The 13,119-nt window shown below is 38.6% G+C and overlaps 1 protein-coding gene across 1 annotated transcript in view; it reads right to left on the reverse strand.

Moving 5' to 3' along the window:
* Positions 1 to 12,843, reverse strand: part of GRIN2A (glutamate ionotropic receptor NMDA type subunit 2A) — a 178,109-nt gene extending 165,266 nt beyond the window's left edge. The window contains exon 1 of the mRNA XM_075164947.1: positions 11,868 to 12,843. Coding sequence (XP_075021048.1) covers positions 11,868 to 12,272 — 405 coding nt within the window. The 5' untranslated portion in view covers positions 12,273 to 12,843. The remainder of the gene's footprint in view (positions 1 to 11,867) is intronic.
* Positions 12,844 to 13,119: the final 276 nt, after the last annotated feature.

Raw genomic sequence — 13,119 nt, forward strand, 5'->3', positions numbered from 1 at the left:
ATTTCAGTAACACTTATGCTATAAAATGGTGATGGATAGTTAAGAACAACAACAGGAAAGCAAGATTGTAGCCCGAAGCCTGTATCCTGGAAAAGGTTAGAAAAAGGAAAGCGTGTGACACGACTTTTAAAATTGTTAAGACTGGAAAAATGGCAGGATGAGTATATCTGGAAATGACTATGAAAATAATTTGTTGACTTTAGCCAATCGAGGGGTGGGAATCAAGTAAGCTTGTATTTTTCCTTCCACAAGCGAGCTTACCCTGCAAAGAGCCAAAACTATCCTGACACTTTCGTATACCCTATTCTCTGAAGACATTGCTCTTTTTCGACTTCATGATACAACCAGTCATTTAGATGACATCAGCATTTATGTAATTCATGATCCATAACTTTATTCTGTGCACATAACTACAATTTAAGTTATAAGTGCCAGTAAACGTGAGCCTCAGAATAATATTTTAAAGCAACAGCAAAACACATTCACATTCAGGGGAGGCTGCAGAATCAGTGAGCCACCTAACGCTGTGGAAAGCAATTTAATTTTAACTGTCAGTCTGTCCTGTCCCCAAGTATTCTGAAGCCCCTAGTGGGAAATTTGAGATTCAGATTAATTGAATTGAAAAACAATTATAAAAGGGAATCATAAATATATTTTCAAATGCCAGTTCCTAAAAATCCAAGGTAGTAGGCACCCTTGCAAAGCACCTGAACAGAGTGAACATACATACGTAGAAAAAAAGTACATATATTACCACAAATCAGATAATTATTTAAAAAATCTTTCCATGTTCTGTAGAAATGGATGTTTACAAAGAAGGACATCAGTTCTGGACGCAGTAGCCAGCCGAGTGCATAGCAAAATAAAGGGCGGGTTGTATATTTAGGAAAGCCTATAGACTGACCCTATCCCAGAGGTTATACTAAAGAAAAAAATAAAAGCAGTAGGGAAATTTTAAATGACGTTAGAAAAGAAACATGCAGACTCCAATACCTCAATTTCCAGATACTTAACTGCAGCCCAGACTCCCTACCTTGCACCAGGAAAAGCAAATGTCCCCCTATTTAAGTATGTGAAACTGGTCAATGAATGCAGAAGGAATCACTTAGGACAGGAGAAGAATTGCCCAGGCCAGGAACCCTGAAGAGATACCAAGATGCAAACTGTTCAGAGTTTTGAATACTTTTGGTTTTCTCATACTTCTTTCTTCACAAATAGATCACTTTCATCAGCAATTTCTATTGCTGGTTTATCACCACCTCAGCTCTCCACCAACATTACCCTAGCTCACCTGGTTTAGTTTCTCATCCTTTCTCTATTTTCTGCTTATTAAATATAAACAGACCTGGCTTAATGTCATAACAGTTTTTACTTTCTTCTTGGGATTCCAGAGAATTTTTATTTGCTCCAATTAATCTTATTTTAGCACAATTATCATCTGTGCTCTGCATACACTGAAAGAGTCCCGGTACTCCTAACATTAAGGGATGCATAATTTTAAGACGAGAGGTATATTCTCTCCAGGCCAACCTTCCTTCTGCTAGAAGTGAACTAAGGCAATAAATGGGGAAAAAAAAACCAAACCACCCTAACTCTAACATCTTTCACTAGAAACTAGATTCCACAACAGGAAATTTCAGCCTTTTTGCAGATAACAATAGTTAAAATGCAGATGGAGAAAGAAGAGAGAAGGGGATGGCAAACAGATCAAAACAAAACAAAGGACAGGGCTAGCTTATTTATTTTAAAGATAATGTGACTATTGAAAATAAACCAGACCATCCTAAATAGTACTTGACTAGAATACAGACACTTTCCAGAGTTTTTGCAGCTGTTTTCTTATGATGAATTCACAAGCCTTATCTCGTCCCAGTTAGGTATTTCATATAGCTCTGATGCCTCTGCCAACACAATTTACCCAGAACTCTTAATTAGCCTCACACACAAAAAATAACATGTAATTTGTCTGGTAATTATATGTTTCTGTAACTCCTAAAAGCAACTCATTACAGGAATGTTGCGCACTTAGAACAGATTACCTTAATTCTATTTTCTGTTTATTCAATTATAACTGTCGTTCCTAATTGTATTGTAAATTGTGTTGAGCTGGAAGGTGGCTATAAAATCCTCGCTCTTTCCTCTTTCATAGTGGTTCTACATATACAGTGTGTTTCCATTAGACACAAAATCAATGTAGTGAAAACAAAGCAGTCCTATTGTTAATTCCAGTCACATGGAGAGGCAAGCTGGTCGGCACAAATAGACAAAACTTTGTATCAACAAAAATACAGGGAGAAATCTTGAACCAAAAAGTTAGGACACCAAAAAAAAATACTCACTGTCAAGAAAAGGAAACAAAAGGAAAAGATAAGCACCTTCGTACCCAGCAATCCCTTGAATGAAACATGTTTATAGAAATATCTTGCTCTGAGATGCACAAAAGGCAGGCTATAAATAGTTACGCGCACTGAGCGGAGGCCGTGGAGCAAGACCAGCATGGTGTTCTCAGTCATGCTGCAGCAGGTAACTTGTGACAAGGAAACAATCCAGCCATCTTCACCAAAAGCCTAAAAGGAAATTACTTTCCGAAACCTATGATGGAGATAGAAAGCCTAAAACACTGACTGAAGAGTTATCTGGTAATGAAGCACCTCCCCAAAAGAGCTTATTCAAAACCTAGATTAAGGGATACATAATTTTAAAGTTGAAAGGTGTATGGTCTCGATCTGAAAAAATCTACTTTATTCAGGCTACTCAAAGATGGGTGTACATGATTCTACTGGGAAATTACACTAACATCAGCCAATTCAACACACCAAACCACTATTACTTATAGGCTCCATCCTGAGGAGTAGGTAAATCAATGTATTTGAAGAAATATATTAAAAGCATGCAGATGACAACCTTTTATTCTCTCACCCTTCCTCTCCACCTTCAGCAAGGGAATCTGGAAGAAAGCAGGGAGAAGAACCTGCATGGATATCAAAAAAACAGACCTAGCTTTCTCAGACCTGATCATACCTAAATATGAAACAAAAGATGACTTTGAAAAGAAAGGGAAGTCATTTTGGAGCTGTATGCAGAATATTACAGTGTTTTAATCGAATCTCATCCACCAGCCTCCAATGTGCTTCTTAGTGTATTACAGCCAAAAGGGACTGCACTTTTGCTTTGAATTTGCCCCTGTCCAAAAACAGGTTGATCTTGCTAAGCATTCTCTGTATTATAAATGTACAATCAAATGGAGATGTTTCACTGTTGCCCATGTTCTAGAAGTTTAGGACCAGTTTATGACCTCAGATATGCTGCTGGATTTCCTAGGTCAGCCTTAGTTCAGTCTCTGTGGCTGTTGAGGAGATGAGGGGAGTAGGAATGGATTACACAAACTGTCTAGATATATACATTTATGAATGATTTCTTTAATCTGCATGTGAAACTTAAAGAGTCAGTATTCAAACAAAACCTTAGTCACAAATTTGGACTAGAAACTGTTGTATTTTCAAGAGGTTTAAATCAATCACAAAGGTTAATCAGGGAACCCTGTGTACTCCTCAGCCCGCCCCAGTAGGCAGCAATGGACCCCTCATACCTGAGTCCCAAAAGGCACAGACTTTTCTCCAGAGGAGTTTTGCTCTTCCCTAAATAAGAGACAACTTGTACACCTGGGACCTCCTTCTCCTTCCAAACACTCAGGCTTTTCAATCACTTAAGCTTCATGTGTATGGAAAGCACAGGGGAAATTGCTGTTGGGAAAGGTGAGACAATGTTAATTGCATACCACAAACTTACAGCTGCTGGACACCAAGTAACCTCCATCTGCAACTTGGAATATCACGTTTGCATATCAGGAAACAAACTAGTTCTCCTGTTGGTTGTTCAGCTTTTATACTATATTTCTTCTACGCACTTTGATTTAACTTCTCTCTGAAATATTCCCCCTTCTAACCAATCTTATTTCCAGTTATGGTTTCACACAGAGCCTGTGAGTCTCAACTTTTCCCTAACTCAATATATCAAGTCACAGGATAGAGGAAGATACATCATCATGGGTCTTCTAACACAGCTTCTTTGAGTGCAAATACTCAAAAAGAAATGCTTGCTAACTGCTGTGCATTTACACAAGAGCACAAAACCTTTTCCTAGAAACAATGAGAAGACCCAAGCATAATCCATGAGCAGCACTGCCTCCCCAGGGCCACGAGACCCCCAGCTAAGTCTCCATCCTGAGAAGCCAGAGGGGCCCTTGGTTGGAGGGTGAACATGCAGCATAACTGGAGCTCTGCACTAAGAGAATTAAACCATATCCATTTTTACAAACTGTAAAAGCTCTGCATCTAGCTTATGCACCTCAATTGCAAGCACAGGGTTTTTCTCCTAAGGACATTAAGTCTACATCTAATATAAATAGCTAATGATGCTGCTACAGTTTTATTTATTTATTTCGGTGAAGTACAGAAGAAAATATCTCAAGGATTTAAACAAACAATATGGTGACAGATGGTGTGGAGTCAATCCAGGCTGGGCTCCCTCAGTAAAATCCACACAACTTCATAGCTCCAGGAAAGAGGGGAGGCAGAGGAGGAAGAGGAAGGGGGAGGAGGGAAGAGGGGGAGAATAGAGTACATGCAAAGCTGGCCCATATGACCACATATTTCTAACAAATAAAAACAGTTGTGGACTGCAAAGTTTCTCTGTTCATCTATACAAAGCTTTTTGTACCACCACTCATGTGGGCAGACCTACCCCAGATATCTTCCAAGCAACTCCAAAAGAATTAAAAAGAAATTCTTCAAATTACATTGTTAGTTCAAATAAGTGACGAATAAAACACACTACACTATTAAACTGTCTATTCAAATAATCTAAGCATCCTCTCAAAAATAATTAACAGATGAAACATGAAAGATATGTTTGACATGATATCAAGGCCCTTCTGTTCTGTTCACTACATAATTTTATTAGGATGAATACTTTCAGGTATGTTCTCTGGATACATTCTGATTGCCAGAAATTCCTTATGTGCTTTATAGTAGTCTATTATTATTTTGTAGCTTAAAGGGAATAATTTTGAATTTTATATTTGAGAATGTCCTTGGGAAAAAAATTCCAAAGATGCCACCAGGAATGTCTGCAAGCAGAAAATTATGCTGAAGGACTGGTGTCCTACTTTTACAACTCGGGACTCTGTTGTGTTGTAATTACCTATAGGCAGGCAATAGTTTGGAGAGATTGCATGGATGGTCTACAACAGTGACTTGCTAGCAGTTTTAAAATGTTGTTGCTCAAAACAAAGACACTTACGGATTTCTATTTTCAAGAATTGTAAGAACAGACAGTTTGGAGAGAAAGAAAACAGTATCTTTGAGATGAAAATATATTGCTCTTACTGCAAATTACTAGATCTAAGTGAAGCCAAACACTCCTTTCTCCTAAATAAGGGTGGTTTATAGGATCCCACCCTGCACCCTAGGCTCAGCTGCAACTCAAGCAAGCTAAAAAAATAGGAACTTACCCACACCTAAGTCACATCAAAAATCAAGTAAACTCTAAAAGATTTCCATTTCCTACAATCTGCTTATTAATTGCAGAAACTCCCGATCTCTTCAAAACTCTCTTCCTTCTACTTAGGAAAATTTAACCTAATATCCCTCCCTTCAACTCCACAAGAGTGACAGTTCAAGTCTCTTCTCACAGTATTCCAGAAAATCCTCCATGCTTTCCTTTGCTAAATTAAGAGGGAAACTTTTGTGTCGACAAGAGAATAAGGAATCTCAGAAATAGCTCGGAAAATGCTTTAGAAAGGAAAAGAGAGTGTGGTGGAGAGAAAGCAAGAAAGCAAGGCTCACGTCATTAATATAATAATCCTCAGAGTTCTGAGACACAGCTCAAAGCACTGAACGCTGCAGGTCTTGCTGTTAAAGCGTTACTTTCTCATAGCGATGACAGTACAAGAATAGTAATGTAAACTAGCATGCTGTATCATAACCACCTCACGCTCCCAGAGCACTGGCTCCTGTTGAAGAAAAGCACAAGATATTGTATCCACTCTCTTCATTCACCTCAGTAAGACAGATTTCAAGCATGTTTTTAACCATTTAATAACAGTGATTATGGCATGTGTACGTAAAAGGTACGACCGCAGATACGAGCCTAGTTCTAAAAAAACTTTATGGATGTGCAAGACAAATTTACTTCTAAAAAATACATATAGATTGACTTTTATGGATACGGTCAAGTAAACACAGATTTGCAAGAGGAGGTCAATGCTACTTTTTTGTTGCAGTTCAAAATAAAAATGAGAATATCTGAAAGTTACGCTTCCCATAGCAGCATTAGTACTGCTAGAAGGAAAGAAAGTCAAATTCAACTGCTTCTTTAAAAGAGGCAGAAGCTGGAAGTATTGTGAGCAATGGAATAGTGCAAGCTACTATATCCAGACCTGAAACACCAGTTACATGAATACAGGTATTTTTGGACTAAAGCATTTATTAAACTACAGTTTAATCTTCCAGTCTTTTGCAGTACCAACCAAAGTCAAAGTTAATATCATGCTCAGGAGTATAGTGCCATACACATGCTAATATCAGTTATCGGTAAGAGCAGGAATGAGAAGTTATAAAATTTAAATTCAAGATTTTCTGTAAAAATACAGGACTGCTTTTACAAGCCAACTACATGAGCTGAACAGAGATCTACATAATGCATATGGAAGACATGCAAATTGATGAGCATACTCCATGAAGTATGATCTCCAGAAAAGATTCTACAATAAAAAACAAACCCAACACCCCCCCCCGCCATTCATCACAACATTTTTTAAAGCATAAGAATTGAAGCACGCTTATACATACTGCAAATGTGAAGTGCGGCTTTTGAACTTTTTTTTTATATGATCACTGTACTATGAGGACACATGGCAAAGAAGTTGCAAAATGTGTAGAGGAACCTTAAAAGCAGCGTACAAAGTCATATACGGATAAGGGAGTGTAAATTCTCAGTACCAGAGCCAGCAGTCTGGGTGTGCTGTGATCATAGTTACGAGGCTGGGTTTAGAGTTCTGGTTTGCACACGTGCGGTATGGTTTTTATATCTCAGGAATGAGGAAAAACAGAGCAATTCCAGCTATGTCTATAATGAGCTGAAAATGACAGGTAATACAAACATCTGCAAGTATTTCAGCAAAATACCTGGAAAATATCCACCAAAAGAATGAACAACATTTAAAAGTACAGTTTCACTCACTACTTATTCACGGTTAGGTGTCTTAATAAGTATCCCAGCAACACTATAGGACGTGGGGCAGCCTGGCAGATGAGTTGAACATGAGTCAGCAGTGCACCCTTCTGGTGATAAAGCCTAACCAGGCTGCATTAGCAAGAGCACAGCCAGCTGCTTGAGGAGAGGGATTATTCCCCTCTTTGGTACTCGTGAGGCCACGTCTGCAGTCCTCTGTCCAGTTTTGGGTTCCCCCATATAAGACATCGATATACCTGAGTAAGTCCAAAGGACTGGAGTGCAGGAGGTGCAAGAAAAGGCTGAGAGAACTCTTTTCCCCAGGAAAGGGACAGGTAAGGACAGGTATAATTGCTGCCTACAACTACATAGAGACACGGTTGGACTCAGAGGCTCACAAGCAAAAGAATAAGAGCCTGTGGTCGCAGTACAGAGGGAAATTCTAATGAGATGTAATGAAAATATTTGCACAGTGAGAAAGGTTAAGTACTGGATTGCCCAGAGAGGCGGTGGTATCTACATCCATGGAGATATTCAAAACTTGACTGGATGATCTGATCTGACTTTGATTTTAGCTCGTCACTGAGCTGGGGTTGGGTTAGACAACCTCCAGTGATCCCTTCTAACCTCAATTGCTCTGTGATCCTACGTTTACTATTTTGGAAGAGGATGAGGGTAAAAAAGGAAAGCTGAAGGTGGCAGTAGATGCAAAAGGGATTTTATACTAAGCAATTAAAAGTGTTTATTTCCAATATTATCAGCAGAAAGATTAATGAAGAATGGTAATTTAACCATATATTACTTATTTTTCGGAAAAGCAAAGATTTATTTTACATAACATTTCCAGAGCTGTTTCAAGAAGCATCACTTCGTAATAGCCGTTCTGGAAAATTACCCTCACCTTTAATACTGTTTGGCTGTGCATTATAACTGTCAGTACTTCCACAACAATACAATACTTCAAGTTACGCCTTTCAGAAAGATTTTTAATGAGAAGTTAGACTTAATTTTGCAATATGCGGAAGCAGTATGGTTCAAAGACGCTAGGTATTCTTGGATGTATTTATAATACATAGGGGCTTTCTCCCCACTTGTGAAGGAAACAAACCTTTTATTATTGTCGCAGAACTAACTATGATGTTCTGTTTTAGAAAAGTATCACAAATACTATCATTATAATGATAGCATGTGGTGAAACAAATGTAACTAAGTTTAAAACCAAATGTTCAAGTCAGGAAACAGTTCCTAAGTAATGTTTGGTTTGAGATCCCTCAAATGTCAACAGATACAAGATGAATAAACAGCCAGCCTGTTTTCAGCATCCTTCAAGGGATGCTGATGCACAGCAGGTTGGCACAGATGCCCCAGACACAATTCTCATCTTGTTTCAGTAGACTATCCTACATCTGAATATGTTTTAAGGCTGTGGCAGAATTGGGGACCAAAGCCAAGGAGCAGTTCATTGGCAGGAGAGTTCCTGCCAGCAGCAGGTGATAAAATCAGCTGGAAGCAGAGCGTGTGGCACTGTCCAAAGGGTACCTCTGCAGCGCAGTTGGTATCATACATCCTTAAGTGTCACATTGGCTTATTGGTAGGGTTTTGACAGCAATGTCAGGTGAAGGCAGATCAGCTAGGCTCAGAAAACATTCCAGTTTTGTTGGTTTCACATGCCTGTCAATTTTCATAGTCTATATCAAGCAACATATCTCCTCAGCTGGTGCAGGCAAACTTTAACCAAACTGAAGCAGAATACAGCCAGCTGGGCCAATGGAGGTGGCAGGCTAAACTACACACCGTTCACAGCAGATGTTCACCCAGAGACTCAATATTTCAAAAGCTCTATGTCCTGCATTGATCACTGCATACTCCAGATGTGGGCATATCTCATATTGAGAAACCTAGAACAACTTTTTCTTTTTTAACGAGATGGCTCTTCATGTGAGATTCACATTGACATAGTATTTATTAGCCATAGAGAATATGGTAAGCTTATCTACTCTGAGTCATTCCAGTAAAGTCTAAAGTATAGAGCGTTATAGATGACTTCTCATTTCTGTGCCTTCAGTTTAGTTCATGTTTAGGACAGTTAAGCATCATATAACAACCACCTGGCACAGAATTCACTGAACTGTTGTGCCGTCTTTCTGTCAGCCATGCTTGGTAGACTACAAACAAGCAGGTACTACAAATACACACACACATTTTGAAGTAAAAGTCATCTAAAACACAATACCAGCATAGTGCCACAGAGGAGGAAAATACCTGCTAGAGCCACACGATAAGGACATAAATGAAATGGCCTTATTAGAGCGCCAGAGAACTACATCCACAAGCAGGAGTGGAACCAAGCATCTTTTTTGCCTATCCAGCCATCTCAGTGTATGAGACAAAACAGAAGTCTTTAAACACTGATCAACTTCACAATTTAGCCAACACCCATGTATTTCAGCTAAAATCCTGACACTGACTTGGAAGACAGATTTTACATTTGTAGTCCTTCTCCCTCAGACTTCACCTCCTCTGCCTTTATGACAGCACTGTGAATTTCACCTTCAACTCCCAGGAATTCATTCCTAAACGAATGGTTAATTGAGTGACACGTGCAAGTCTCATTACTGTGATGTTCCAAACCCAGTTGCAAGACATTGCACATATTGCAAAAGACAAGTTAAAAATTAAGACAATTTTAGTTACATGAACAAACCATTCCTTCAGCCAATTCAAGCTACTGAAGACAGCTACTGTTAGATTGTCTTAACACACAAAAGAAAAATTTTGATTTCCCAAGTGGAAGTTTTAGGAGCCAAGTTTCAGCACAAAAATGTTTTATTAGCAAACAAGTGATAACCCCTAAAATCAAAGACAGTGATATAATAATGACAACATTAGCATACAATGAAAATAGTTTTAACTTACTGAGACAAGAAAAATACAATCTATTTCATTTTCTAGAGGTTCCTACATAAAAATAAAAAATAGATCTATATCAGTAATATCCTGCATCTGCTACCAAGCGTGAAGTCGATTCCGTAAGGATTTTTGCCAGTGTTTCATCACTCAGCACTGGCTGTGATCTTCAAATGTTCTTATACTGGCATAGAAAGTTGAGTGAAATATGTATCAAATAAAACTCCTAAATATATATAAAGCCAGCTTTATAAAGATGGGTAAATCTGTACAGTACTTTAAAAGCACATGAAATAACTGCCTCTGTAACTTGGTCTCTGCAATTACATTTAAGATAGTAGCATTGACTGTAATGATCTTTCCATATAAATCAAGATGTCAAAGCCATTGTTATAGAATCTCTGCTATAATTCAGCACTTACTGTCCTCCCCTTGTATGACATAAGTTTTAAAGGAAGGCCATTCAAAATACCAAGAGAGACAAATCTCTTATCCCCATGGAAAAAGTCTTTCCCAGAGGTAAAAACTTTCAAAAGTTCAAAGCTGATTCCTCAATTGTGACTAATCATTGCACCTTTCCTGCTTCTTTTTCCACCGCAAGTTACAAAACAACGTATCTGGACCACTTCATTTTCAGATGGATTCAGAGAGCTCTTTACTATTCAAGTACTGTTCAAAAGCCACTTACAAGTAATAACAATATTTAATGAATAAGAAACCCTAAAGGGTACAAATATCAGGAAATAAATTATAATTGACACTGAAAAGCCTTGTGTGCTGGAAAACCAGTAAATGATTTCCCACACTTGAACTCCCTCTTCAGCTATGCTCTTTTACACCACGGTGGGAGCTCCTCTTGGACTTTCAGGCCTGGCAGCAGTCCGTGCCAGAGAGCTCAGTCCTGCGCAGTGCTAAGCACCTGTTTCAGAAACAGCAGTGATCACTTTACAAGATCAATGCTGTAGTGCCAGTAAGAATTTTTTAAAACTTGTTACAATGTAAGGAAAATGAGCTGGGTATATGAGTCACTTTTGTCATTCCACAGACCCACAGCAGATTACATAAAGAGATGTTTTCCAACAAAACAATTTGTCATTATTTCCAGAGTTCAGACAACCCCATTGTGGATTTTCATGAACTATAGTAGGAAATTAGAAGTATCCAGTTAGCAAAAATCTAATTTAATAAATATAGTGAATAGAAGAGCTGGTTCAAATTTGCGAGACTACTTAATTTATAGACTGTAGTGGATCACAAAAGTCCAGCTTAATAATGATTGTCCTATTACTACTACTATCCTCAAATACATTCAGGTCTATTGCTTGCTATTTCTTACAAGCACTGCAGAATATCTGCTTATAATTTTACATCTTATCCCTAAAATCATTTTATGGATCTACTATTTTGAGGTTGTTTTTACAGCCATATGTCATATTTGCTAGTAAAATTTCTAAACTGACCAGCATTCAGCGTGCTGGAGAGTAGAACTTCATTAGGACTGCTTTTACAATGGACAGAAAGTTGAGTTTCAGGCATGAACCCCAAAATATTTCAGAATATTTGATGAGTGATCAACAAGGACACTGCTCCGTATATTTTTGCTTTTTTAAAGTACAGAGAGACAATTAGAAGCATCCTTTTTGAACTGCTTGTAGTGATTATTCACGATAGAGACCAACACAGTGAAGTACATTAGACTATCAAAAGCTTTTAATAAATTTTCCTACCTTATCTGCCATTATCATGGAGGCCCCGCCATGAATTCCAAGAATTGGAATAGAAGTCTGAGATGAAATAAAATCCAAAATCTGAGCTACTGCCTCCTGATCAGTGTCATCTCCAAAAACCACTCCATGGATCTTGGTGCCTGACATCAAGTCGCAAACATGTGTTATGATGCTCTTAGGGTCAGTCTGGTTCACCAGAAGGGTCACTACATTGACATCAACAGTCAGGTCTGCTGACATTTCCCTGGTCCAGAGAGATCTGATATCTCTCTCTGTGATATACTTGGTCCTTCCCAGAATCACTGCAATGTTCAGGATGGGATAACTTTTCTCCGCTCCACGAACAAGATCCAAAGGCGCCAGAAGAGCTTGGAGTACGAGGAGAGCACAACCAATTTTCCTCATCTTTGCCAGCTTTATCCCCTGTAAAAGTGATCACATTGTATGAGAAAAACAACAGAGAGGAAAAAAATATATACCATATATCTCCAATGAAGGTTTTGAACAGAAAGCTTCTGGACACAATGCAAACTTTAGCAGCTTTTTATAATGTATTCTTCACTTTAGTTTCAATTCAAGCCTCTCGCATCCCCTCAAAAAGTTGGCTTGTCAATGACAGTATTACAACTGGTCTCCTGTACGCAAGGCAAAAAATGTAGCACAAGTTCAGAGGAAAGACCCATTAAAATTCTTCCTGGATGGCCAACAAAATTAAAATGACTGACATCATTAAAAAAAGACATTACCATCCTTCTCTTTAACCTTGCCGTCCTAAAACAGGTAAAACACAGAAATCTATTTTCCTTTGTCCTGAACGTCTGTTTCAAATTTAGTCACAATCTAACAGGAAGAGGTGCTTTAGCTTAGAATGAGAGAAGCGAGCCAGAGGTCTGCTGGAAACCCCAGTCCATCCATTCCATACATCTCACAGCATCCCAGAACCATGCTGTTTTATTTCTGAAGATCTCTCCTAGACAGCTGCTGCTCAAGCACAGTCTACTGCGTTTCTGGAACAGATTCAGAAGCACAATATTCTGTCTTAATTCTTCTCCCTCCTCTTACGCAGCATTCACTTGAGCATCTCAGAACTGCTGATCTCAGACACAAAGTTGTCACTGGTGTTGAAGGGGAGGGTGTTCCATAAATGAGCATCACTGCATTGGTTTACTTCATGTCTTCACTGAATCTCTGTAGGGAGCTGAATATAGACAGAGTAGGATGGGGAGAGAGATGAGCCATAGAAGTGATCTGA

This window comes from Calonectris borealis, chromosome 16 (assembly GCF_964195595.1).
Source record: "Calonectris borealis chromosome 16, bCalBor7.hap1.2, whole genome shotgun sequence".
Classification (NCBI taxonomy): domain Eukaryota; kingdom Metazoa; phylum Chordata; class Aves; order Procellariiformes; family Procellariidae; genus Calonectris; species Calonectris borealis.